The following is a 26,732-nucleotide window of genomic DNA, read 5'->3' as shown; positions in this document are numbered from 1 at the left end:
CCTCACCACCACAACTTTACACGATACAAATCCTGTTAGCCTAAAGTCTCCCCGGATTGAGATGTTGCCCACCACAGGCCCCCTTTGTGTCCCTGCAGCGGATTAAACCGAGGGGTGTCTCCGCTGGGCCGGTCCATCCTGTGAACCTGGGGGGGAGGGCTTTCGGGGACACGGTCACGGCAGCTGGAGGGGGATTAGCTTCCATCCATATTTTTAATAAGGACTCAATCTGAGGCAGAGCGGGGGCAGTGTTATGGAGATGAGGGTGTGAAGGTCAGCTCACTGAAGGAGGGGGGCTATTGTGTCTGTGCACCTCCTCACAGACTGCTCCGCTGACCGGGACCCCCCCCTCCCAAAGGTCAGAGGTCACCCACTCTCACCCCATACTCTGGTCTGACCTAAAGAGCCTCCTCTACCGCCTGCACTTCTCCACTTCTCACGCAAATCTAATATCAAACCTTCTTTTTCTAAGTTTCTGGGAAACTTTTGTGAATTATTCTGCCTGAAAAACAACTGGAAACTTTAATTATGACTGAAATGAATTCTTAAAAACACATAAAAAAAGACACCCTGATGCAAACAACCTGGAGCTTTCTCTACATTTCAGTCTTCCTCAGCTGGATGGAGTTTACTTTGACGAAATTGACTTTTTTAAAAAAAAATTTCATTATAACTCCCAAATAAATTTCCCAGCATCCCTCTGATGACACTGTTTTAGTGGGAAGAAAGTGACACAATGAAGGTCCAGAAGTTCAATATGTTCCAATATAACAGCTTTAAATGAACTATGAGATGTGTATATATATATATATATATATATATATATATATATATATATATACACATCCATATAGATATATATCGACAAAAGCTTCCAGTCGTCTGAACAGAGTAGAAACGCATCACTCAGTCGTTATTGATAATAACTGATAGAACAGAAGCACGTTTCTCCAATTCACAGCGATGTTCAGAATTCAGGGCTGATCTATAATGATATATAAATATAATATAATGCTGTTGGAGCAAAGATCTGGTTAAACGTATGATTCTTCAACGAGGAAGCTGGTGTGAGGATGATTTCAGTATCTAAGATTTGACCACCAGTTTACTGAAAGTCAAATCCATCCTCTGATCTCTCAAAGTCCTGATATTTGTCATCCAACAGCCACTCGACTCCATTTAAAACTCTACTTACTCAAACAGCAGAGAGTTATTTAAAACTCTACTTACTCAAACAGCAGAGAGTTGCCAGGCAGGTGAGAAACAGTCTTGGTTCCATTTTTTTTTGGTTTTCTTCACTCCAATCTTTAAAAAAAAAGTAATCCAAATGGAAAGGTGTATCCTCCTATCTTCTTTGGTGATAAAGCTATAAAGAAATGTGTTTTTTTAAGAAAGCATTGCTACTGTTTGGGTTCTCCGGTCCAGCGTTTTGGCCCCACGGAGAAAGAAGAAGCTGCTGGTCACGTTCAAAGCTGCTGTGAGAATCGAGAGGACGAGCCTTCAGCCCGGACGCAGCTCATTAGTCATTCAGCCTCATTGTTGTCAGTGAAAGGACACTGATACAGCAGCTTTCACCGGCCGCTCCAGGTTGGTCTGCTGCCGACCAATGGAGTCGCCCCCACGCTGACGGCTCGGCCTGGGAGGCATGATTGATATTCATTTACTCCCCCTACGACCGGCTGGCCGGAGCCGGACATTCAGACCATTATCTAACAGTCGAGGCAGCCTCTGATAGAGTCACAACACCAATCAGCACATTTCACAAACTGCTCTGAGACTGAGATGCATCATCCATTCCATTATCTGACAACGCTTAATCCAGTTCAGGGGTCTGGGTTCACCTGGACCGGTGTCCAGTCCTTCACAGGGCCGACACACAGAGAACCAGTCACGCTCACACCTGCAGGGGATTCAGAGTCCGGAGAACCCGGAGAGAACATGCAAACTCCACTCAGGAGACGGACCCGAACCTGAACCCGGACCCCCCATCGGGCCCTCCAGGGGCCGTCGCATCGATATGAAGTGAAAGATGGAGACTTTGTATAACAGCCTCCTTAAATGTCACGTACACAGAAATAAAAAGGACATTCAAGTAGATATGGCAGCACAGCGGCAGCCACATGTCTGTGCACGTTACCATGGCAACCATAGAGAGACGGACGAAATGAGTGACATTTAACAACTAAATGCTATTGTTGACATTGTCAGATGAGTGCAAAATAAAAGCAGTGGAATTAGTAAGTTAGCTAAGAACAGTTTCTACTTTTCGTCAGTTTTATTCTCAACATTTTGACTCCCTGATCCGAATACTCTTCCATGAACCAAAGGCTTCGCTTTGTTTTTGGGATTCCCTTCAAAAAGTGAAGCTCGGGAGGACTGATACCAGCCGTCTGTGACACAACTTCAAACTTTTTTAATGTTGTCTTTATGTTGATTTTAAAGGCTAGCCTGTTGCACTTGTAGTGTTAGCATGTTGCTATGTGTGAATGTTAGCATGTTGCTATGGGTGAATGTTAGCATGTTGCTATGGGCTCACAGGCCGGATGTTGGAGTAACAGTTATTGGGATCAGGTAGTCTCACCGGTGACGCCAAAGCCCCGTTCTCACCTCTCCCTCCTCTCAAACCCACAGACGGTTGGAAACTGGAAAAAAAAGAAAGATTGGAAAAAAGCATCAAATTAAACTAACATGTAAAAAACTTACCGTCGCTGTTCCAAAATAGAAATTTCTTCTTAAGAATAGTTGGTCAACGAAGCTCAGTGAGATTAGAAGATCAATTTCACTCTTGTGTTTCATATTTATTTAATTATTACAGTATGTTTGCATACAAATGATGATTTTGAAAGGAGTATTTCAAATCAAAGAACAGTGATTCCCAAAATCAGGCCCAGATTCATATTCCTTACTTCTTTTAGCTGACCATTCAACACTAACACATTAGCAGATAGAAAAAATACAATTTTCAATAATAATAATTAAAAAAATCACAGGAAGCACATTCATCAAGAACACTGCATTTATTCATGTCATCATAAGGATGTTTCAGTTTGGGTCGGTCGCTGTGCATCTAAAGGGTCAGGGACTTCATGGTCCTGGTCTCCCAGTGGGCGGAGTCCCAGGCCAGGAACCAGCCGGTGAACGTGGGTGGCTCATGGCCTTGTTTCACCACCACCACCGCCGTCTGCTTGTCCCGGCCGCTCGGGTCACTTTCTATGTACCGGCGGGCTGCAGACAGAGACGGACACCGTGTTAGTAGTGACCTCGTGTGGCAGTGAGAGGTAACTGCATGATGGAATTCAATGCAAAAATCCCCAAAAGGCTCACCGGATTTGACGGATGCGATCCTCTCCACCTCGTTGGCGTCCTTTCCGATCCACACGAACACCTGGAACACAAGAGCGAGGCGTTGAGCGGCTGTGTACAGAGTTGGTCCGGGTTAGAGGTTAAAGGTTAGGGGTTAGGGTTGTGTACCTGGTCCCAGACGTCCAGCAGCATCACATCATCTTCAGCCAGGTCGTCCTGTGTGAACTCACCTGGGACCTCCTCCACCTGCACACACCACATTACAATAAACGCCATATTTCATCTTTACCTGGGATTTACGGCAGGTTTGAGGTCAAACACTTACTATGAACCTGCCGGTCTTGTTGGAACATCCAAACAGACGCGGCGGGTGAGTGATGGTCTCACGTTCCAGTCTTTCGGAGGTCTGGTACTCCGTCTTCCCCCCTAAAGCTGCCCAGAAGTCGTCTGCACCACAAGGAGAAACAGTGGAAGCTTTAGTAACAACTGCAATGACAAATCTCTCATGACTCTCAGGAAAAGGGTTTATTTTCTTCTGTATGAAAAAACAGATTATTATTCCTTGTTGGTTAAAGTTTCCTAGTTTGTATATGTGAATATGTGGTAAGAAATGATAGATCAGAGGGCAGCAGCACAGGTTTGGACTGCCTGAATGTCTTGAGACACTTTCTAAAAAAAAAAGGAGCTAGAGGACCCCCTGGTGGCTAAAGCTGAGAACAACATCTGGCCGGCCTGTTTAAAACCCTTTTGTTGTGAACATATTTTGTTATTTTGTGTGTTTTTAATAAGATGAGGGTTTCTGGGGTATATCATTCAGCCATTAAGATGTAAAAATATGCAATTTATTATCCATAGCTCAGCTGTTGTTTGTAGGAATATTTCCCTTTTAGGATTCACGGTAATTTCCAATAATTGTAATAATTCTTAATCTGCTCTCTTTTTCTGTGTGTGCTTACCGTAGCACATATTCTTTGCATACTTTTTGACAGAATCTTTTTTTTTTTTAAACATTGAAGGTTTGTCTATGTGGTGTAAAGTCTTTTTAAATAAACAGCCCCGTCATGCTCCAGTAATCAAAGTGCACAGAGCAGAGACGAGTCCAGCTGGTTGACACGTCCTTGTTTAATCATGACTTCCTGCTACAGGAGCTCAGCCATGAAGAACCAGCCCTGAGCCGACACGTTCATCGTTACCAGTAGAACTGGCTGTAGGTCACAGCCGTCACTCACATCATCATGTTTGTTTTAGCTTTCCTCCACCCTCAGCTGTTTGTGTTATTGATAGATTGACAACTAGGCGTGCGGAACAATATTAATATTATAAATGTCACGTCAACTGGATTATTCTGGAAAAGATTAAAGTGTCATTATCCCAATAATTATCAATATATACTGGTATCACTTTTCTTTTTGTTAAGAAACAAATAGTTTTATTGCATCACAGGTTTTTAAGCGATCATCCAAAAAACAATCGAATAATTTTCAATAATTTTACATATTAGGGTTGAAGGAAATATCTGTAAGCTTAATAGAAAAGGTATTTTTTTATAGAGAGCTTTTTCAAGTCGCTTATGACGATATTTACGATAATCCTGATAATATATCGTGATCCACAATAAAATCTCTATAACAGAAATCTAATTTTAAAGCATGTAAATCAAATATGGGTTAAAAACCTGGTTCATTTCCTTCCGTGATGCGTTTGCTGTCACAGTTCAGCTCCTTGCTCATGAAGTCGGCTCCTTTTTCCTCCTCTTCACTGGCCCCTTTGCCGGTCCACAGGTAGGCCCGGCCGTTGGCCGTCTTCAGCAGGAAGGCGTCGTTAGAGTTCAGACGGGAGGCGGTGACATCGACCTGAAACACACGTTTCACCCAAAGTTAACGGAATCCCCTTCTATAGATGATCTACTGCCGTGAAGCAGGAAACGAACCGCTCACCTCAGCGATCCTGGTGATGGTACCCAGGTTACGTCGAACCTGGAAGAGTCGGGTTGATGATGGCGGGGTCTGGCCCCCGAGACGGGACGTACCATTCTTATAGATGATGAGGGGTTTGGATTTGAAGAGACTCAGCATATGTGGGGGTTCTTTACCCTGAGACACTCTGACCTGGTGACACACACACACACACACACACACACACACACACACACACACACACACACACACACACACACACGTATATATCCGGAACTATCTGAAGGTTGTGATGGAATAGCTAAGTTAGCGAGCTAGCATGCTAAGCTAACGGCTGCGTTGATGACATCATGACAAACCAATGACAAACTGAGATCCCCTTGACTTGTAAAATTATCTTTTCAAATCGACACACAAAATTATATCAAAAAATATTTGCAAAGAACATAATTTTTTTCGATTGGGAAACCCCAAAAAGGGGCGGGGCTTAGCCTCTATAGTTAACTGGATTAGTACTTAATTGGTCTTAACGAGGAAGAGACAGACTTTGAGCAATGTTTTGGTGTCGTACCTGAACCGCGCAGCCTCCCAGCGAACGATCCAGTTCCACAGTCAGGAAGGCGGAGGCCGTGAGCTCGTCCAATGAGCAGCCGGCTCCTTGCCTGCAGGCCAGAGGGGCTCAACTCATGAACATATGGCTCAAGTGTGTGATGTGAGAGTTGAGAACCATCAACCGTGCAGCCTCGGCTGGTCATGTGATCAACATGAATTAGAGAGCGTACAAGGGGAGTGGTGTGTAAAACCAGCTGGGAGGCTGAACGTACCAGGTGTAGATGATATGCCTCCTCCCGTACGTGTACAGGACGATGTAGCAGTCGCCGCCGTAGAACTGACCGTAGCCTTTCGGGTCCACAGGAACTCTGCCGATGCTTTCCACCCTCCAGATCTGAACGATGGGAGAGAACGGTTAGAGGGTTCAATAGAAAAGTTGTTATTCTCAGAAACAAACTCTGTCAATTTAAATTTATTTCCTTTACTTTCAATTGTTTGCAAAATGTAATCCTGTACCCAGTTATAATATCTGTTTAATATTCGTGTTCCTGTTTGTTTGTTTTCAGACACAATCCTCTGTTTATTGCTATTTAAATGCATCAGTCATCACTTTTAACCAGTGATCATGTGACCCAATCAGCCAGGTGAACTTAATTCATGCATAACATTAAATGTTTGGTTCTTTAAAAGACATTTTTGTGGGCGATTCTGTATAAATCTTTGCTCAATAAAGAAGCAATTGGTTTTGCATTTTATAAAGAGATGCAAACTATGATGAGGGGCCTTGACTTTAATAGCGACTCCTTTTAAACGCATTCTCTGTACCCTGAAGAGACCGGAGCCACTCCTACACCAGAACAGTTTCACATGTTGAACCAGATTCAGTCACCTGCGTGTCTCCGCTGCCATCGTCCACCATGTTGTACTGGGCTGCCATGTGGTGGGACTCGTGCAGCTTGGAGGCATCGAACTCCTCCTGCTGGATCTTCGCAATCCTCTCCGTGACGAAGACCTTCCCCAAGCCCTCGCTCTGGTCCCGGTCCTTCCAGCCCTGGAAGAACTGCTTGAACATGGGAGTCTCTCCGCCCTCTGGCAGCACCTGGATCTGCAGGAGGAAACAGTACTTCTGCTTACTTTTAAGGCTCTTAAAAAAAAAACAAATAACACCAAAACAAATGATCTGAATGAAACCTGTGTGTTTGCAGGGTAGCCCATCTGTTTGATGAAACCCTCGGCTGTTTTCATGGCTTCCTTTCTTTCACCGGGGTTGGCGTTACGCCCTGTTGAAGACATGAGATCGATGTTGATATACGAAACCCATAAATCCTGATGAACGCTCACAAAGACGTTAAACCATTGGACTCGACCTTTCCACACAAATATCATCTGGTTTGCGCCGTGGTCCAGGACGAAGCATTCGTCTGAGAGCAGGTCAGCCTGGAGGAAAGGGTTCTCCTCCCTCACCACAGTGACTTTCATGGACCCCGAGGCATCAGATACCTGGTGACACACAAATATACTGTTATGAAGAGAACTATGATGATGAGGGGAAGCCCCGCCCCCTTCTGGTGTCCCTATGGAACTTTATTTTGGAAAAATGATGTTCCAGAAAGTGTTGTCCTGTTTCTGTTTTAATTTAGATGTTTAGTCATGAATGATTTGAATTAAATCACTGGTATCTGTGTGTTTACTGTACCATGTATAGTTTAGCCATCTTCCTGTTGGACACGTCTGCCTTTTGGTCATCATCATCATCTCCCTCCGATAGTTCTGGCTTCACTCCAAGGACCTGAAAAAAGGATTGTTACAAGTTAGAGACGTAAGCGTTTTTTTTTTTTACTGCTTCCTGATATCAGTTCCATTATCCAGCAAGACACATCTGCTGGTTTACCACAGCTGGAACCCAACATACGCTGCATCAGATCCGATTCTGGGAAAACTCTACTTACAAACCAGAACTTCCTCCTGTATATTCAGTCTAACAAGGTCAACCGCAATTTAACAGCATTTCCATCAGCAGGAAATGACAGAATAATGAAGTTTAACAAAGACTTTCTGTAAACACTTGGGGCGATCATAGAAAATGGATGGAAAATATCCAGTTAGGAGGCAAGCAGAAGGAAAGACCGGAGCATTTCGGAAGTTTACACCCAATAATAAGGTGTGTGCACACCAAATGCAAAGCAATTTTTTGTGTGCTTCTCATGATGACACATGGTAATATCAACCCAATGCATTTCTGCATGGTTTGATCTGGAATCTGTTTATTTTGCTTTAACCTTGTGATTTAATTTACTGCACACTTTAACATTCTAGACTTGCATATGGTTGGTTTCATGGTTTCAAATAGTTTGTTTGAGTTACCATGCTGCATGCTGCTTGGGGGGGCGGTTCCTTCCTGGTGGGGCCAAAGGCGGGGCTGACGGCAGAGGACACTTAAAATCCAGAAGCCAGATCGTTGGACCGGACCATGTGCTGCTATGGAGGGGGTTTAGTTGATGTTAGGCCTAGCTGTTAGTTTTTTGGTGTATAGTTTTGCTGTGTCCTTGTTGCCTCATTCTTCGCTGCCGTATTTATGCCTAGATGACGTTATTTTAAGTACTGATGGAGCTGCTACAATGTTAGCATGGATTAGCTCCGATCGGTCCGAACTACATTCAGAAAATGATTTGTTTATCATCTTGTAGAGGGACCTGACAAATCAGTTAATTGCAATTAAATCACAACAGAATGAGTTAGTTTTGGGCTCGTACCGCTGTAGTAAACCAGCTGATGTGTCTCTTGCTGATATTCACTGAGCACCTCTGGGTGAACTCAGACAGGATATCAGGCGTATCTGGAACTTCACAACACGCACAAAGAAGCAGACATATCGTGAAGACTCACTTCGGTTAACTCGGACGGCTCACTTCCTTCTTCCACAACCACCAGTTCGGCGCGAGCGTTTCTTTCGTTGTCACGGATACCCCGGGCCACTTGCGCCGCCTTCAGCCGCTCAAACTTGTTGCACTTGGACCCGCACCACTGATAGATCTTCTACAGGTTGTTTGAACACACAGACAGAATGTCAACATTGCAAACCGCGTCCACAGACCATCCGGTTTTAGAAATAACACACGCCGTGTCCTCACAGGTCCGAGGTCCACGATGAAGCAGTCTCCGCTGTTGAAGCTGGTCCAGGCCAGGGGGACCTGGGTGGCCCTGACGAACCTCCGGCCCTTTATGTGGAGGAGTCTCTGTGCTGAAAGGTCATTGGTGACCACATGGTGGAAACCTGAGGCCACGCCTCCCGTCTGAGGAACCAGAGAAACACAGTCAACCTTCTCCCATCCGTCTGTTTACTTTCATTACTCATCGCTGTCGGCAGCCAAGAAACACTGCAAACAGGCGGTTAAGTCATGATGGTCCAGTTAAAACACCTTTTTGTTTTAGGAATCCTAATGTCAACATTTGTTTTCGTTTTGAGCTCATGCTAACTAATATATTTGACATATACAAGCCTTTAAATGTATAATTCAGATTGATAAGGTGTTAGTATTCTCTGACCAGTAACGACTACGATCCATACTTGGTAAGTGATTCCTTCCTTGAAGTAGCCGGTGAAGGTCGTCGACTCGACCCCTTGCAGTTCTCGGTACTGGACCGGCTTCCCGCCCAGGTGGTCGTCCAGATGCACGGTGAAGATGACGGCGGCGGTGCTCTCATCCTGGCTACACTCCTTACCTTCAGAGAACAAGCGCAGCTTTCAAATAAAAGGGGCAATGCAACATTATGTGACAATCTCTGCTCTTCTGGTGGTCATTTGTTGATGTATTCTCTCTACTGGCCACCAGGGGGCGACTCCTCTGGTTGCAAAAAGAAGTCTGATTGCATGGAAGTCAATGAGGAAATGACCCTACTCTCACTAGATGGATTATCTCAGTCAACATTGTAAACATGCTCTATATTTTTGGTTTAATTGACAAAATGAAGAGTCAGAAGGAAGATGTTCCAGGAGATAACATATGTGAACCAATTATTTCGTTTTTAAGATACATGAAACATATCTGATTCCATTTTAGCTTTAATAATTGAATAATTCATTGTGTGAAAGTCATTTAATTTGTTTGATATATGAAAGGAAAGTAGTCACTACTGCTGGCTGACAGCAGCGTCTGCAGAAAGTCACTCTGCATTTAAATAAAATGCATGAAGTACTTTATCTATTTGTGGTCCAGTGTGACAGGAAAGACTGTGGTTAATGTTTCACGCTGATGCCTTCTCAGATAGATGGCAAGAGCAAGAAAACATCTGCTGTATTTGACTTTCTACTCTGAGAGGAAATTGAGAGCGTTTCACTAATGAAGGCAGTCAGAACGTTCACTGATTAAACCTGGAATCCAAAATATTATACGTCATGATGCTGTACTGAAGAAGACTTGGAACTAGAGATTGAGACCATAAACTCATGTTTACAATGATTCCTGAGATATTAGATCAAGAGAGAAGTAATGGGCCATTTTGTCATAGACTTCCATTATTGCAATCAGAGTCGTCGCCCCCTGATGGCCAGTAGAGAGAATGCAAGTTCAAGACACTTCAGCTTTGCCTTCACTTTTCTGAGTTCTCTTGAGTTTCAACAGTTTGGTTGAATATCACATATTCCTGCCCTGCTGTTAGTTAGTAGATTACTTTTTTATAATAATATACTAATGACTGGGCTGGATTGGACCCCTTTGGAAGGGTCTGATTGGACCCCTTTGGAAGGGTCTGATTGGACCCCTTTGGAAGGGCTGGATTGGCTCTTGTAAGTTTTGGGGTTGATTCAAAACAGCACATGACACGTTGAACCATATTCAAGTCATGAAACGCAGATTTCTTTTAATAAATATTTTAAGATATGTCAATATTAACACAATCATTGATGCCTTTCACAGTACAGTTATTTAGTTTACAGCTCAACAAACCTCTTTAATTCTTGTTGAATTATGAAATGTGAGTTTGACTCGAGTATGATGGGATGTGTTCCTATGATGTCATGTTGAACACTAACTGATCCTTGAATGGCTGAGGATAATACATCTACTGCTTCCTGTGGTGTGGAAGAGGTTCCTTTAGCGTCTCATGTGACGTATATCTCTGAACCCTCAGGACTGTTTCCACACCGTTTCCCTCCCATGACTTCCTCATGACTCTGACTGTTATTACAATCAAAACCACTGATTTCCTTTCATTTGAGTGAGAGAGAAAGAAACAAACTGTCTGTAATCACTTCTCTAGTCTTCTATGTAGTCTTCTATGTAGTCCTCTATGCAGTCCTCTATGTAGTCCTCTATGTAGTCCTCCATATAGTCTTCTATGGAGTCCTCCATATAGTCTTCTATATAGTCCTATGTAGTCCTCCATATAGTCCTCTATGTAGTCCTCTATGTAGTCCTCCATATAGTCTTCTATGTAGTCCTCTATGTAGTCCTCTATGTAGTCTTCTATATAGTCTTCTATATAGTCCTCTATAGTCTTCTATGTAGTCCTCTATGTAGTCCTCCATATAGTCTTCTATGTAGTCCTCTATGTAGTCCTCCATATAGTCTTCTATGTAGTCCTCTATGTAGTCTTCTATGTAGTCCTCTATATAGTCTTCTATGTAGTCCTCTATGTAGTCCTCCATATAGTCTTCTATGTAGTCCTCCATATAGTCTTCTATATAGTCCTCTATGTAGTCCTCTATGTAGTCCTCCATATAGTCTTCTATGTAGTCCTCTATGTAGTCCTCCATATAGTCTTCTATGTAGTCCTCTATGTAGTACTAAGTACTCCTCTATGTAGTCCTCCATATAGTCTTCTATGTAGTCCTCTACATAGTCCCCTATGTAGTCCTCTATGTAGTCTTCTATGTAGTCCTCTATGTAGTCTTCTATATAGTCCTCTATAGTCTTCTATGTAGTCTTCTATAGATTCCTCTACAAAGTCCGCTATAGAGTTCTGTACATCCTCCTCTAGAGTCTTCATCGTGGTCTAACTCCCTGGATCGAGTGCTTTCTAGAGGATCTGAGCAGGTCCAGGTCTCACTCACCCAGCCAGAAGTGCAGGTGGTAGAAGAAGACGTCCCTCTGTTTGGCAGTGGAGAGGATCACGTACGCGTCTCCGGTGTAGAAGTTCCCATGCAGGCTCTCCGGGACCAGGACCAGCTCCATGTTCTCGATCCTCCATATCTGCAGACCGGTTTCCTTGCCGGCGTTGGAGAAGGCTTCGTGGTGGAGCACCATGTCTGCTGAGAGGATGAAGGAGGGACGGCCAAGAACACACTGCTGCTCTGTTCCTGAGCACTGACGGACGGAGCGTGTAGCAGCACTACTTCTGTATTACTTCCTCCATAGCTCTTAGACACACTTAGACACACACACACACTTAGACACACACACACACACTTAGACACACACCGTACACACACACACACACACACACACACACTTAAACACACACCGTACACACACACACACACACACACACACACACTGGGCGTGTCCACATCTTGCAAACATCAGCATTTTAAATACACTTACATGAATTGAGCCTTTCAGTAAACATGGTGACGGATGATGATTATTATTTCATTATATATTATATATATAGAAAGGTGAAATGAATTGATGTATTTTCACAATATATTGAATTAAACATAATTAACAAATTGCATAGAAAAGAAGGGGGGGGCTGGTTGTTGATGTGAGTGGAATTTACTGTCTCTGCACTTTGAGATCATTAATGGTGAGTGGCATTACCCAAACTGACCTCAGGGCAGTTTAACCCTCTGAAGGCTCTGCCTCAAAGCTACTGGCATCATATCAAACTATAGAATGATAACAACCAGGAAGAGTGAGGAGTAGGGTTAGAGAGTAGGGATGTCTGCGTAGTTTCAAAAAAACATTTTGTTTGGATATTTGTGCCGGGGCCCCATAACAAACATTAAATTGCATAAAGTGGGTCTGACTGGAAAGCCGGGACTCTTGTGGATCCAAATGAGCCCAATTTCATTCATGTTTGATGATGTTAGTCTCCATAGTGGTCATTTCAGTGTAGTGAGACCATTTCTGAAACCTGACCGTCACTGTATAAGATGACCTGTTGTGACCCCGAGGATAATCACAGCCTGAAAAAAAAAAAAACATTCAGAGGATTCACTCGATATATTATAACAATACAGACCGAGCAGTTTCCAGAACAGCAGTCAATCAGCAGGTAAGCCCCGCCCCCTAAATCATCCCCTGCTTCCTGGTCTGGTGGACTCTAAATGGACCATAATGTACTAAATGAACATCATGCTGGATTGAAGAAGACTTTGGATTGAGACCATAAACTCATGTTTACAATGTTTACTGAGATAATACATCAAGAGAGAAGTAGGACCATTTTCTCATAGACTTCTATACAACCAGAGAGGAGTCGCCCCCTGGTGGCCAGCAGAGAGAAGTAGGACCATTTTCTCATAGACTTCTATACAACCAGAGAGGAGTCGCCCCCTGGTGGCCAGCAGAGAGAAGTAGGACCATTTTCTCATAGACTTCTATACAACCAGAGAGGAGTCGCCCCCTGGTGGCCAGCAGAGAGAAGTAGGACCATTTTCTCATAGACTTCTATACAACCAGAGAGGAGTCGCCCCCTGGTGGCCAGCAGAGAGAACTAGGACCATTTTCTCCTAGACTTCTATACAACCAGAGGAGTCGCCCCCTGGTGGCCAGCAGAGAGAAGTAGGACCATTTTCTCATAGACTTCTATACAACCAGAGAGGAGTCGCCCCCTGGTGGCCAGCAGAGAGAAGTAGATATAGACTTCTATACACTTTTTAGATCGAGAGGTTGCCGCCTGCTATCAATACTTAAAATAAACTTAAAAACTACAAAACACATAAAATCCTGTTTTAAAACTTTATTCATGCTCCTAAAACAAAAAACCAAACAGTCACTATGATTAATGACCAACACATTTCCTAAAATGACATTAGAGGTAGACTAAATTAGGGAACAATCTAAAACGGAAATGTCAACCGGGACAACGGGTGTTTTAAGTCCTGCTTAGTACAAATATTACAGTCTAGCTTCCCAACCATCAGTGTGTGAGAAAATAATGTACAAACAACAATTTCTACTTATTTAAAGGATAGTGATGTAAGTCATGCAAAACTCTGGAATATTCTCTTCAAATTGAAAATAGGTTTGATACACAATGACATGATTTTTTGGTCAAATATGAAAAAATACACGTTTTGTTAAGAAAATAAATTAGGTGAAATGTTGGACAAAATGTTATTTTCATGTAAGATAGAAAACGGTTAGTTCTAGGAGGAGACCAGCAGGTAAAAGGGTGTGGAGTGAACAGTATCTATATGTGCAAATCAACATGTACAGTCATTATGAGCATCACAGAATGCCCCAAAATGTAAGATAGGGCAGGATCAGCAGGATAGGAGGGCAGAATGTAACGCTCTATTCAAGAAATGTTAGAAAGTTGGAATTTCTGACGATATGGTGGCAAAAAAACTTGCAATTCTTCTACTACTAATAATAATCTAAAAAAAAATGGCCCTTGATTTTCTGACCAAAAGCCTTCAGTGGTCTGCTGTTATTTCTAACGTGTGGAATACAACCAAAACTCTACAATTCTATTACAAAATTTGCACTCCTTAAAAAATATTAACGATAAGACACGCCCAGTCCAGTCAATCTATTGTCAGATAATGTTCCATAACCAGTGTAGCATTACAATCACAAAGCTTCAGCCTTTCCCCTCTTTTTTAAATCAACACGTTACAATCAGGGTTGAGTGTGTGAGTTATTTTACATTATTACATTGTATTAAATTAGTTAGCTCCACCATGCTTTCATGCTACAGTTGCAGAACATGGAAAGCACCGCGTGAACTACTGGGATTTTTACATTTTTAGTGAATGCTGGCCGTTACCGTTTAATTAGCTAACGCTAATGACAAAATGCAGTTCTTAATCAAATTGTGTTGGTTCGAGGGGAGGAGGAGGTCTCGGTTGTCGAAGAAATCTACGACACCCGACTCCAGATCAGACAACAGCAAAAATTCAGTTGCGATAGCTGGACAGTCACTACGCATTTTTATAAACACAATAGAATTCAAGTTTTTTCTACTGAAATGTCAAGAATTGGACCAGAGGAAGACGAAGAGGAACAGCGTCGGTGTTGTGAATTGTGGAATGAAAAGAAAGGAAAAGCTGGAGAGAGAAACAGCGGATGTACTTCAGCATTTGCTCGCGGTGCCTTCATGCTCCTTTCTCACTGCTTATCTGTACAGCGTATCCATCTCGACGCTGGTGAGAGGACGTGATGGCGTGAAAGTCATCCTCGTGCAAAAGGTGGTGCTAGCAGCTTAGTGATGTTAAAAGGAAATATTTCATTTTCTATCCCAACAATGGAATGCAAGCTCCTTCATTTCATTACAAAGTTGAAGACAAAAAAATAGCAATGTATAAAATATAATAATGAACACCAAACAACCAAATATTACCATAAGTCAGCCGATTTCAAAGCAGATTAATTACCTCGTCATATTGTTGATAAGCTTAACACACTGTGACAGAGTAACATGCTTCAGAGATCTGGGGACTTGCTGATAAAGTCTAAATGTTCTTATAAAGTGCATCGTAGTTTGGTAGGTCGTCAAATACCTCTAGAAAGTTATCAAATCTACATTTATTATTTTAACAAATCCCCCCTTTTTTTGTTTCCTCCTCTTGCACGATCGTTGTTACGATGAGAAGATGCCACTTCAATAATGTTGGAAGTCAAATTTAAGACAATTATTCTGATTAAAAAAATCTTTCAATTATCGTCTTCACTTCATCAGAGGTTCTCTACTCTGTTTTGACGAAGAGGCATGGAGTTATCAAACGCCGTGCTGTCTGAAACACGTCCAGAAATTTGGTGTATTTTGCAAAATAAAAAGAGATTTGTAGGGAATAATTCATATTCCTCAAATAAAACGTATGAGCATTGCCACCTGAGCTAAGGTATTGTTGTTGAACAGATCTCAAACAGAACCAAGCCCTTTTTTTGATGAAGTAAATACAAATTTAAACAGCGAGAGAAACATCATTTGCTATCTAAATCCACACAGTAATGCTGGTCACAGTCTGTTAGCTGAAGATAAGAGGCCAACATGTATCAGCGTCTGCTGCTTTCAGCGTCCGGTGATGAGGATCAATCCCCCCTCAGTGTCACCAACACTTCATATAGACATCTCACACTTATCATGAAATACTCTGTTTTTGTAATGACGTATTGCATGTTACATAGCTATGGAGTCTTGTAATTGTGAGATAACTGTGTTAATATTACGACAGTGAGCTTCCAACATCATTTTATCATCTTATCTTAGTTTGTTTTTTTAGATACTGCAGGTGGAGGAGAAAAGGAAACACAGTTCACCATCTTACGGTGTGTTCACACCAATCGTTTTCCTCACATTACTCATGTGAGACACCAGAGAAGAGGGGGGGTTACCCACCTTCATGTTTTGGCAGAAATAACCACAATGTTTCGCCAGGAAACGCCTTCGTAACATCAGGAATCAGAGAGATGAACCCAAAATAAACTATTTTGCTGTGATTAAATTGCAATAAACATGTGAAACGGATGCTGAAATGACTCCATAATGATGGTGGTCTGTAAAGTGTCATGCTTTGTTAGGTTTGTCTGCAAGACGACAAGCAAACTACTTTTAAAATGCTTGTTTTCTGAATGGAGTCTGGTTTGATGGGTGCTAGGCTACGCTACCATTGTAGCTGCTCCCTCAACACTCCAAATAAGGTCATCTAGACATAAATACGGCTGAGGCCGTGTTGTTTGGACCACCAATAGTCTGGTCTGGTCTCTGGACTACTATGAGCTCCTATGGTGGAGGTCTGGGGGACCACAGACACAGGAGGCAACTTTAGGTTGGTGTGAACACATCATAAGGCTAGCTAGTCGAAAGGAGGGCAGTGGTGGGGCTACTCAGCAGGATGTGGGACGCTGAACGGCTTGGTCATCCCTCTGACAGACGTGGTGTTCCCTCCACAGTCCACATACTGGTACATCTCCTGAGAGACCTGCTCGGCGTGACCGAAGTAGGTGGTGGTGACGGTGACCCTGCAGAGCGGAGGGAGACGAGGTGAGGCCACAAACGAACTCGGATGGATCGAAATGTTTTAATAGAACACAACTCACTGCATCATGACGACAATGTTGTGGACCTTGATGGTTTGCAGAGTGCAGTAGTCACTGGGAGATAAGACGGAAGAAGAAGAAGATGGTTTTCCAGCTGTCTGACATTAAAGATCTAACACTTCTCAACGGAGCAGTACTTACTACATGTAGTTCATCTCATCTGCAATGATGGTGGGGACCATGTAATCGATCTGAAGACAGGAAACAAAGAGTCACTTAAAGAGTCCCGAGCCTCCCAGAGGACGGGGGACCGTGGTGGACTCGGGTCCGTACCTGCTTCATGTCCAGAGGGCTGATGGCCGTCGTGTTGCTGATGCGAGATTTGCCGATCACCGTCTTGGCGAACTGCACCTGGGCGGTGACGTTGGCCACCTCCACCGAGTAGTAGTTGTTGTTGGTGATGTTGAGTGTGTTCTGGAGGAGGAAGAGTTCATTAGTTCACTGCTTTTTATATCCACAGCTGGAGGATGGGGTTTAAATCCCTCCGATTTCACATCCTGTTTTACTGTGACAAACGTCACATTAGAGAAGATGAACTTCCCATTCACTACGACTACAAGCACACAACACAGTATTAATATCAAAAACCAGAAGGAACATTATTAGTACATCTTACAGACAGGATCACATCCGGTTTTATGTAACCCGCATTAATCACATCACCTTGTGGATGTCATATGATCACTGATCATCATTTCTTTCAAATGAACAAAGACAAGGTTTTAATGATCAAAGGTCCTGAGAGAGAGAGACAGAGAGAGAGAGAGAGAGAGACACACAGAGAGAGAGAGACAGAGAGAGAGAGAGACAGAGAGAGACAGAGAGAGAGACAGAGAGAGAGAGAGACAGAGATAGAGAGAGAGACAGAGAGAGAGAGAGACAGAGAGAGACACACAGAGAGACAGAGAGAGAGACAGAGACAGAGAGAGACAGAGACAGAGAGACAGAGAGAGAGACAGAGAGAGAGACAGAGAGAGAGACAGAGAGAGAGAGAGACAGAGAGAGAGACAGAGAGAGAGAGAGAGAAGAGATGCTAAATCCCAAAAAATTCTTAGAAGAGTAAAAATACAAAAATCTGATTTAAATGTTGAGTTGAGAAGTAGTAAGAGGAGGAAAAGGAAGATGAGGAGGAGGAGAGGAAGTAAGAGGAGGAGGTGAAGGAGTAAGAGGAGGAGGTGAAGAAGTAAGATGAAGAGCGGATGAAGTAAGAGGACGAGGAGGAGGGGGAGGAGAGGAATACGAGGAGCAGGAAGAGTAGGTGAAGAAATAAGAGGAGCAGGAAGAGGAAGAGGAGGAGAGGAAGTAAGAAGTAAGAGGAGGAGGAAGTAAGAGGAGGAGGTGAAGGAGTAAGAGGAGGAGGTGAAGAAGTAAGAGGAAGTGGTGAAAAGGTGAGAAGAGGAGGAGAGGAAGTAAGAAGTAAGAGGAGGAGGAGAGGAAGAAGAGAAAAGGAGGTGAAGAAGTAAGAGGAGCAAGAAGAGGAAAGGAGGTGAAGAAGTAAGAGGAGCAAGAAGAGGAAAGGAGGTGAAGAAGTAAGAGGAGGTGGTGAAGAGGTGAGAAGAGGAGGAGAGGAAGTAAGAGGAGGAGGAGGAGGTGAGAAGAGGAAGTAAGTGGAGGAGGAGGAGGAGGTGAGAAGAGGAACTCGATAAGTGAGATAAAATCGAGTGAATCAGGGAAACCAGTTCAACCACATGTGAGCTGCTGTTTCATCATATATGCATCAGGATATTCAGAAGTCAGATCCGGTGAGTCAGAGCTGCCGTCTTACTGCTGCACTAATATGAACTTCACTGATGAGGAGGATCCAACACTCATTCACGTTTTACAGAACTCCAACAACATCCGCCGTCTTTGATCGGACCGACGCTGAAGCTCACCGTGATGTTGAGATAGACGCTGCGTTTCTCCTGGTCGTAGCTGACGAAGACGGACTTCACGCCGTCGTAGGACACGTCGATGGAGCGCGGGAAGAGGAAGAAGACAGCCAGACTGGACAGCAGCAGGCAGACGGCCACCGACACGGACACGTACAGCTTCCTGAGGAGGACACGAGACGACCACGTGACTCCTTCAACTCAACCAGATGTCACAGTATGTCCAGACAACTTTGGATCTAATGTGATTAATGTTGTGATATGAGGAAGAGGCGGGACCGAGCGAACATATAGAGAACGGACTTCATTTAGACTTGATCATGTTTTCTTTTCATCTTGGTATAAATGTGAATAACTCAAGTTGGGATTTGGACTCTCCATAATAAACATTGGAGCTCCATAATGTGGCATAGTATAAAAAGTGTAGAATGATACTTGGCTATACAGAAAAATATAAAACTGTAATTGCCAAGAACTTCAACCATCAGTGTCTTCTTGTTGTTCCCTATGTATTGAAAAGAAATCGTCCAAAGCAGACTAGATGAGGAGTTTTAGCCTCCTGGCTTTCATCTCATGTATTTACATCCATTGTCCCATTTAAAATAAATAAAAGAAAGTCCTGAGAGGACAAACAGAGCACTCACGTCCGTCTGGGTCGCAGCCTTTGGTCACTGTATGGAATCAATGCCACAAGTTGATTTTCTTGTCCTGAAACACACGAAACAATAGTGAGTCAGCTTCTTTTGGACTTTTGGTTGACTTTAGGATTATCTCCGGATAGTGTAAAACCGTACGACTATGGAGCCGTTACCTCTGGGGATCCTCCCGGTGCCCTGACACGTGGGACACGTCACGCTGTCCCGGCCCGTGAACTCCACGTAAGGAAACTGGGACACGTCTCCATTCTTCCCGTCCTCCGTCTGCCCGTCCTCCAGCGGCGAGGTCAGACTGTCCTGGGCGTCGTCGTGGGCCGTCTGCTTAGCGAGGTGGGAAAAAGACTTCCCCATGGTCACACCTGGAAAACACAGCAGACGTCTGTGAATAATACCTGCCGGGTCCTGCAGAGTCCAAATGATTGGATTGACGGCCAGGGACCAATGAGTAAACAGTAAAAAAGACAATCGGCTCCTTAAATAAGAATTTAAATGGTTTTCTCTTATTGTAAACTACATTCTTCTATTATTGTTGACCCTTTCCTTCACAGAGGGATTAAATAAGGTGGTTTTGTTGGCAGGTCAAAGCTTTAACAGTTAATAGAAATAAATAGAAATAAGCCTCATCAACTCATTAATCACAACAAAGCCCAACAGCAGATCAGATGAGGAAATGTAGTTTTACTAGAAATTAATAAATCCTAGTTGGTTGATCCAGCTTGAATGTTTATAGCATGTATCAGTGATATTACATTTAGTAAATTATCTGCTGCATAAAAAAAGCTCAGCTAACTGACTTGAAATCACTTTTAAAATCGCATAACGTTAAACGGGCTCGTTAATGATGCTAACGTCTAGGCCTTTGGACTTAAACTCAGAGCAAAAGGTAGTTGACATTAGCATACATATAATATATTGGTAGGGGATGAAGCTAACAGCATTATACAATGAAGTAAAGTGAACCAGCGAGCTGTCAAAACGCTTCGTTAGAAGGAAACAACACCAGACTCACAGTTAGCTCGTCGGCTAGCTAGTTAGCTTGCTGTAAGTAGCTCGCAGTCAATAATGGCAAAACAAATGCCTTAAACTGGACATTAGCCGACGATTATTCACCGAGTTAGTTTAATAACATCGTCCATGAGAAGTTAACGTGCAATACACGGCAATAAAACGTGATTCCAGTCATAATTACCTGAATGCGACTCTTTATTTACCAGATTACTGCTGCTGGACTGCTGCTGCTGATACGCATGCGCGGATATGATGCATTCACGACGGTGGGAAAGGCCAGTTTCCAGTTTAGATTGCGACTTCATCCATGGTGAAACCGAACAAATACATAAAAATGCACTTTAAAAAAAAAAAGATTCTTTCCAATTCGTTAATGTGAATTGTATTTACACATTGCTTCTCAATTAGTTATATTTTTATGCATTTTTATTTTATTTTTCAAATAAATAAATAAAAATACATTATAGATATATTACAAACAACATATATAGCATATATTAAGCTTGCGTTTGAATAATGAAGTTAAAATAATCATTAAAATAAAAAACATTTTTTATTACTAAAGTAAAATCACCTCTATAACTGCAGTTGTTGAATTCATCCACTCGGCGGCAGTGTTGATCTAAATTCGTCCCTGATCATATTCACGAAGTCATAACGTAACTGTGTGCAAACAGGCCTAAATAATGCACTGCAAAAATAAAATGATGAGAAGCCTTACATCATGTGATTATTATTTCAAGTCATCAAGCCAAGATATAAAACTAAATGAGACAAATATCTGTTGTTTAAAAATAAAAAAAGGACAAACTTAAATTCTGTCTGATATGTGCCGTCGATGCATCACCTCACCATACTTTTTATAATTAATTTTAGAGGCTTAGGTAATAGATAGATAAGCCATCAGTGTAGACCAATCCTGTATGGTTTCAGATGGTGGGCATGTGTTGACATTTTCAATGGAGAAATTAAAAAAATGAAGCCATGAATTGTTTGCTTTGTTGGGGATATTTAAGAGGACCTGCTTGGAGATGAGACGGGGGTTTTAACGTACTTTAATAATATAAGATAAATAAGTTGACAGGATATTAGCTGTAACGAGGTTGGAGGAACCATGCAGGCTTGTTTTTCATCTTTTACACCCCCCCTTCCCCCTTTTGCCCCTCCTTTCCCCAGACATCTCAGTATTTAGAGGTAAATATTTGACTACATCTTGACAGATTTTCACAGTATCTGTTACTGCTTAGGGCGGCACGGTGGTGTAGCGGTTACCACTGTCGCCTCACAGCAAGAGGAGGGTTCGGTTCCAGGTTCGGGCTGCTTCTGTGTGGAGTTTGCATGTTCTTCTGGTTCTCTGGCTCCTCCTCCTCCTCCTCCTCCAAAGACATGGAAGTTAGGTACGCCATCATCAGTTATCACTCCTGCTCAGTCCTAAAAAGCTTTTTAAACACCCAGATTTTATAATTAGCTACTGAGATAAAAGAGGACATTGTGGTGCAATACACACATTAGAACAGTGATGAAATGCACTGAAACCTGAGAATTGGTGTTGGGACTCAAGGATTGTGTCTGAAATAATTGCATGGATGACGAGCATGGAACCTCAAGAAGTGTGTAAAAAGACACATTTGTCTGTACGGGTATCTGGCACAGCTCACCCATTTCCCCCTTTGAGGTGACCAAACTTTCCAACACCCATCTGTGATTTTTCCAACTGGGTTTGAAATCAGTCACTCTGGACAAAAGCCGTCTGAGCTCACTATCATGGTAGATGTAAAAAATATAGCCTGATTAAAAAAGAATATACAAAAAAAAAAGATTAAAAATGTGTAGATTAGCACAAGTATACTGAACAAAACTGCAATATTTGAAAGTATTGTACAGTACAGGATGTCCTGTTTGACCTCCTCATTGTGACTTGAGTGTCTCAGATGAGCTGAAATCAGCGCCGCTCGGACCAATCAGCAGCCAATCAGCGGCCGATCAGCAGCCAATCAGCAGCCAATCAGCAGCCGATTGCTGAATGGAAAAATTGCCATCCTTGTCATTTCCATTGACCTCACAAGTAGGAAGTGCTTGCGTCAGAGATTGAGTCTGACTAAATCAGCAGTTCTCCGGGTGTCGTCTCGGACAGCACATACATAAAAAATAATATATATATATATATATATTACTCTTTTTTTTTTTATCTTGTCTTGGATCTGACAGAGGCCTCTGGGTAATTTGCTTCTCTGAAATAAAAATTCAAACAAATGATTTGTCTCTCATCATCGACTGCGTTGAATGTAAGTTTAAGGCACTTTGGTTTTTCTTCTCAGAATCTGAGGGTTGCCAGCTGGTCACGCCCCCGTGACCCTGTAGCCTCTAGGGGCCGACGGTGAGATGTCTGATTGTTCAGCTTGTTATTGAACGTGTCATCGCTGCCTCCATGGCTTCACTCAGCCTCTGTAAGCCCCCCCCCCCCCCCCACCCTCGGCTGCATGAGAAAAACATTGCTGACCCACATTCTCAGAACATCAGTACAGAACCTGAATAATGGATACTTAGTCACAAACATGGGGCACTGATCCCAGATCAGAAGACTGCCGAAGTTTACCTCCAGATCCATGGGGGCAGATCAGAGATAATCTGTATTATATCTCGTATTGCCTCTTTAACACCTTTAACCGGGGGGGGGGAATCAATTACCTTTTATTTACAGCAACGCAGAAACAAGTGGCTTCTATTAACCCCACTGTGTTGAGTTGTAATCCGTTGTGGGTCAACTAAGGAAATAGCTAATTCCCTTTTGTCTTTTCAGTCTTAACGATTTCACACCTCATCACATGTCGTATCCCGGAGAAGCAGGACGTTTGCTGAAGCTTAAAGGAAAAAGTAGACCCTAACATGTGTAACAGGAGCGGATAACGTTGCCGAGCATCATGTTTCTGGATGAAACAAAAAAATATGTTTTTTGTTGTTGTGGTTGCACCTTAAATATGAGTAGCTGATTACTGCTAATTAAATGACTATAATCTTCATGTTTATCAGTTCTTGATGAAAGGCCTCCCTTAGACTTAGCAAATAAAAATGATAGGAGGAGAGGGCGTAAGGCGTTCACCCTGGATCCAATATTCTTTCCCTCAAATAGGACTCATTCTTACATGAGCTATACCAACCAATTTCACCCAATAATGCCATCATGACAGCCATCAATCAATCCATCCATCAATCAATCAGGGCCAGAGAAGGAGGTGAGCCATGCTGCAGTTTAGCAATTAGAGTCCAAATTTCAAAATGTTTTGGTTGCCCCTCGTTTTTGGAGTTGGCCTTCATTTCCTTTGTGGTTCGACTCCAGAAGGAACAACTTCTTTTTCATGACCTGGATTTTTTTTTTCATCTTACTGTTCGGTCCGGTGGGTATTAAAGAGCCCATATAAAACCACACAGAATCTGTTGACCCATTTATATGTAGTCCGAGTCTTAACAACATGGTTGTTCAGGTAGAAGTGCTGGAATTTATCTCCTATATAGGTGGATGTGTCACTATTATGCTTTGGAAAGAGGATATGGCAATGAGTTAAGTTATTATTAGCATCATTTGGAATGCAATGGAATTACTGACATATGGTGACACTGATATTGACATTATGCTGAGCTGATTTAATGTCATCTATGTCCACCTGACCCTCATTCTGATGCACCACACTGCTCCCCACAGTGAGGGCTGGACATGTGAGACCAGACGTCCTTGGTTTGACTTTCAATTGGACTCACAAGTCTGAAGAAACAGGGTTTTTAGATTTCAGCTCTGAATGATGAATAAATGTGTATTTGGCTGCGCATGGCTTCACCGGGCAGTCCCCTCGTCACGCCCCGCGGTGGTAACCATGAAAACCCCACATATTGTCCACTTTACCAGTTGGGTGAGTCTGTGATGTGGAGTCGGCGCGGGGCATGTGATTGGTGTTAAGCAGCGTGACAGGCCGAGGGAAGGTTGCACCAGAGCCGGAGGTTCTTGTATCTGGGAAGGAATGCCACCGTAGAGCTCTCATTGGTAGAGCCCTGAAGATCCTGGGGGGGTCGCGGGAAGTGCAGCGAGTGGGGAGAAGCGGGGGGTATGGGGGGTTCGGGTGTTGGGGGATGGGGAAAGGAGGGGCAAAAGGGGGGGGGGGGGGGGGGGTAAAAGATGAAAAACAAGCCTGCATGGTTCCTCCAACCTCGTTACAGCTAATATCCCGTCAACTGTAATTACTGCTGCCACTTTGTAGTGATTCTGTCACCGGGGTCTCCGTAGACCCGGTCTTATTAAAGTATGTTAAATCCCCCCGTCTCAGCTCCAAGCAGGTCCTCTTAAATATCCCCAACAAAGCAAACAATTCATGGCTACAGCTTCATTTTTTGAATTTCTCCATTGAAAATGTCAACACATGCCCACCATCTGAAACCATACAGGATTGGTCTGCACTGACTGATTATCAATCTATTAGCTAAGCGTCTAAAATTAATTAGAAAAAGTATGGTGAGGTGATGCATCGACGGCACATATCAGAGAGTTTGTAGTTTGAAGAATAAACTCATCTGTGGGCTGCGTTCCTGCACACACAGAGCCCCTCCTCCCTCAGGTCGTACCACTATCACAGGAGGGAGGCGGAGGGAAGTAGCAACAAGCTTCCAATTCCTCGTTAAAAACGAGGAGGTCCAAAACAACCAAGGAAAAGAAAACACCGGTGGAAAAGAAAGAAAAAAAGAAAGATTGCGACGGTGCCCGTGGTAAAACCAGAGTCAACATCGGACCCGCGTTTCAAAGGTGACGTGATCTAAGGGATTTCAAAGGGACGAAGTCGAGGGGGAGGAGCTCGGTGGTCGTGGGGGAGGAGCATGAGAGTTGTAAACATTCAAAATCTGACAGAGTGCCCTCCATCCGCCGGACTTGCCGACTGGAACTTTAATTCCCACTTTTGTTTCTTACGGTTTATCACTTTCACAGTTTTCAATATACAGGGTCCCATGAAGTTGGAATAATTTGCAAATGTCTTTTATAGCGCCAAACAAATGTAATGCATGTATTAATTTCACCTGGGTAATTGGGACACATAATGTAATCATTGCACCTGATTAAAAGTGATTACTGATTCCAACATTATGGGCAACAGTGTATGAATATAATTGCTTAATGACTTTGTCTTAGGGTTGGAGTTAGAGATAGGCTTGGGTCTAGGGTTAGGGTGTAGTGTTTTTGTAGTCATAGTCCTCCTTTAAATGTTGTTAATGTGGTTTGTGTTTTTTTCTCCTTAACATTCACCCCTTGTTCCATGTCTCGCTCCACAAGCCGGTGTCTGTCAGTCCACTATGGGTGAAGATTCAGACACGTGCCGGAAGGCAGACGTCGAGGCAAGGGCACTGGTTGTATTTTTTTTTTTCTGATTAAGAACGTGGGAGGAAACCGAAGCACTCGAAGTAAACCCATTCCAACACTTAGCAACAGGGAGTTTAAGGCTCTGTTGTGCAGACTTTTAAAGGCCCTTCTGATGCGACCGGTCTTTTTTGGCGTCAACAGGTGAATTTTTAGTGCCTGGATTATGTCGTCGTCAACAATTGGGTTCTTTGAAAGCAGCTCCTCTTTACCAACCCCCATCTTGCGCAGGTCCTGGTGCACCACCTTGGCAATCCTCTTGATACAGTGTTGACTTGGCTTGACAGCGATGTCACACTCTTTCATCTCTTCACAGAGCATCTGATTCAGGTTCATGATGATGGGTGCCCTGTAAATATGGAGTGACTGATTTTTCATTACATTCTCAACCAGGTTAATTCAAACATGTAATGGGGAGGACCCCCGGACCCCCCGCCTAAACAGGACCCCCCACATATCAAATGCTGCTGACGCCCTTCGTCTTAAAACAACATTGTTAGCATTATTGACTTGTTTAAATACTTTTATCAGTCCTTATATCTTTTGACTTTATTTATTTTATTATCTTTTATTTGATTTTTCCTTGCTTTCCCACTCTGATTTCTGTTTCAATACCTGCGTCGAGCTGCAGTTTGTAGATATCCGAGTCCTTCATAATGATTAAAAGTAGACGTTCTCCCTTTCTTTCTTTCTTTCTTTCTTTCTTTCTTTCTTTCTTTCTTTCTTTCTTTCTTTCCAGCTTTACAAACAGGAAAGAGGAAAGTGACGTCAAAGGATTCTCCTAAAGCCTGAATAATATCAACATATCACACACGTCTTCA

At 43.0% G+C, this 26,732-nt stretch overlaps 2 protein-coding genes across 2 annotated transcripts; both read right to left on the bottom strand.

Moving 5' to 3' along the window:
* Positions 1-2,998: 2,998 nt before the first annotated feature.
* On the bottom strand, positions 2,999-12,128 carry scin (scinderin). Its single transcript, XM_084032318.1, has 16 exons — positions 11,824-12,128; positions 9,340-9,494; positions 8,903-9,064; positions 8,658-8,807; positions 7,468-7,560; positions 7,139-7,271; positions 6,963-7,051; positions 6,661-6,876; positions 6,044-6,165; positions 5,791-5,881; positions 5,241-5,411; positions 4,979-5,156; positions 3,629-3,750; positions 3,472-3,549; positions 3,325-3,385; positions 2,999-3,225 (listed from the first exon to the last, which is right to left on the bottom strand). Exons 1-16 carry the CDS (start codon positions 12,014-12,016, stop codon positions 3,068-3,070), a joined length of 2,172 nt encoding a protein of 723 aa, XP_083888444.1. The 5' UTR covers positions 12,017-12,128; the 3' UTR covers positions 2,999-3,067.
* Positions 12,129-13,661: 1,533 nt separating this feature from the next.
* On the bottom strand, positions 13,662-20,769 carry tmem106bb (transmembrane protein 106Bb). The gene is made up of 8 exons (XM_084031392.1): positions 20,698-20,769; positions 19,664-19,867; positions 19,497-19,560; positions 18,856-19,015; positions 17,255-17,395; positions 17,123-17,172; positions 16,982-17,035; positions 13,662-16,903 (listed from the first exon to the last, which is right to left on the bottom strand). The coding sequence occupies exons 2-8, from the start codon at positions 19,857-19,859 to the stop codon at positions 16,765-16,767; spliced, it is 804 nt and encodes a 267-aa protein (XP_083887518.1). The 5' UTR covers positions 19,860-19,867; positions 20,698-20,769; the 3' UTR covers positions 13,662-16,764.
* Positions 20,770-26,732: the final 5,963 nt, after the last annotated feature.

The sequence above is a fragment of the Eutrigla gurnardus genome (genome assembly GCF_963514095.1).
Source record: "Eutrigla gurnardus genome assembly, chromosome: 17".
Lineage (NCBI taxonomy): Eukaryota > Metazoa > Chordata > Actinopteri > Perciformes > Triglidae > Eutrigla > Eutrigla gurnardus.
The sequence above is the reverse complement of the archived record's forward strand: the minus strand, read 5'-3'. Positions and strand labels throughout refer to the sequence as shown.

Excerpts from the sequence above, each read along its gene's own strand:
- tmem106bb (XM_084031392.1), bottom strand. The coding sequence starts at position 19,859 with ATGGGGAAGTCTTTTTCCCACCTCGCTAAGCAGACGGCCCACGACGAC. Across the intron at positions 17,173-17,254 it reads GCCCTCTGGACATGAAGCAG|ATCGATTACATGGTCCCCAC; the intron begins GTACGGACCCGA and ends TCCTGTCTTCAG. Across the intron at positions 16,904-16,981 it reads AACATTGTCGTCATGATGCA|GGTCACCGTCACCACCACCT; the intron begins GTGAGTTGTGTT and ends TCCGCTCTGCAG.
- scin (XM_084032318.1), bottom strand. The coding sequence starts at position 12,016 with ATGGTGCTCCACCACGAAGCCTTCTCCAACGCCGGCAAGGAAACCGGT. Across the intron at positions 7,561-8,657 it reads AGCCGTCCGAGTTAACCGAA|GTCCTTGGAGTGAAGCCAGA; the intron begins GTGAGTCTTCAC and ends TCCTTTTTTCAG. Across the intron at positions 5,882-6,043 it reads AGGCATATCATCTACACCTG|GCAAGGAGCCGGCTGCTCAT; the intron begins GTACGTTCAGCC and ends TCTGGCCTGCAG.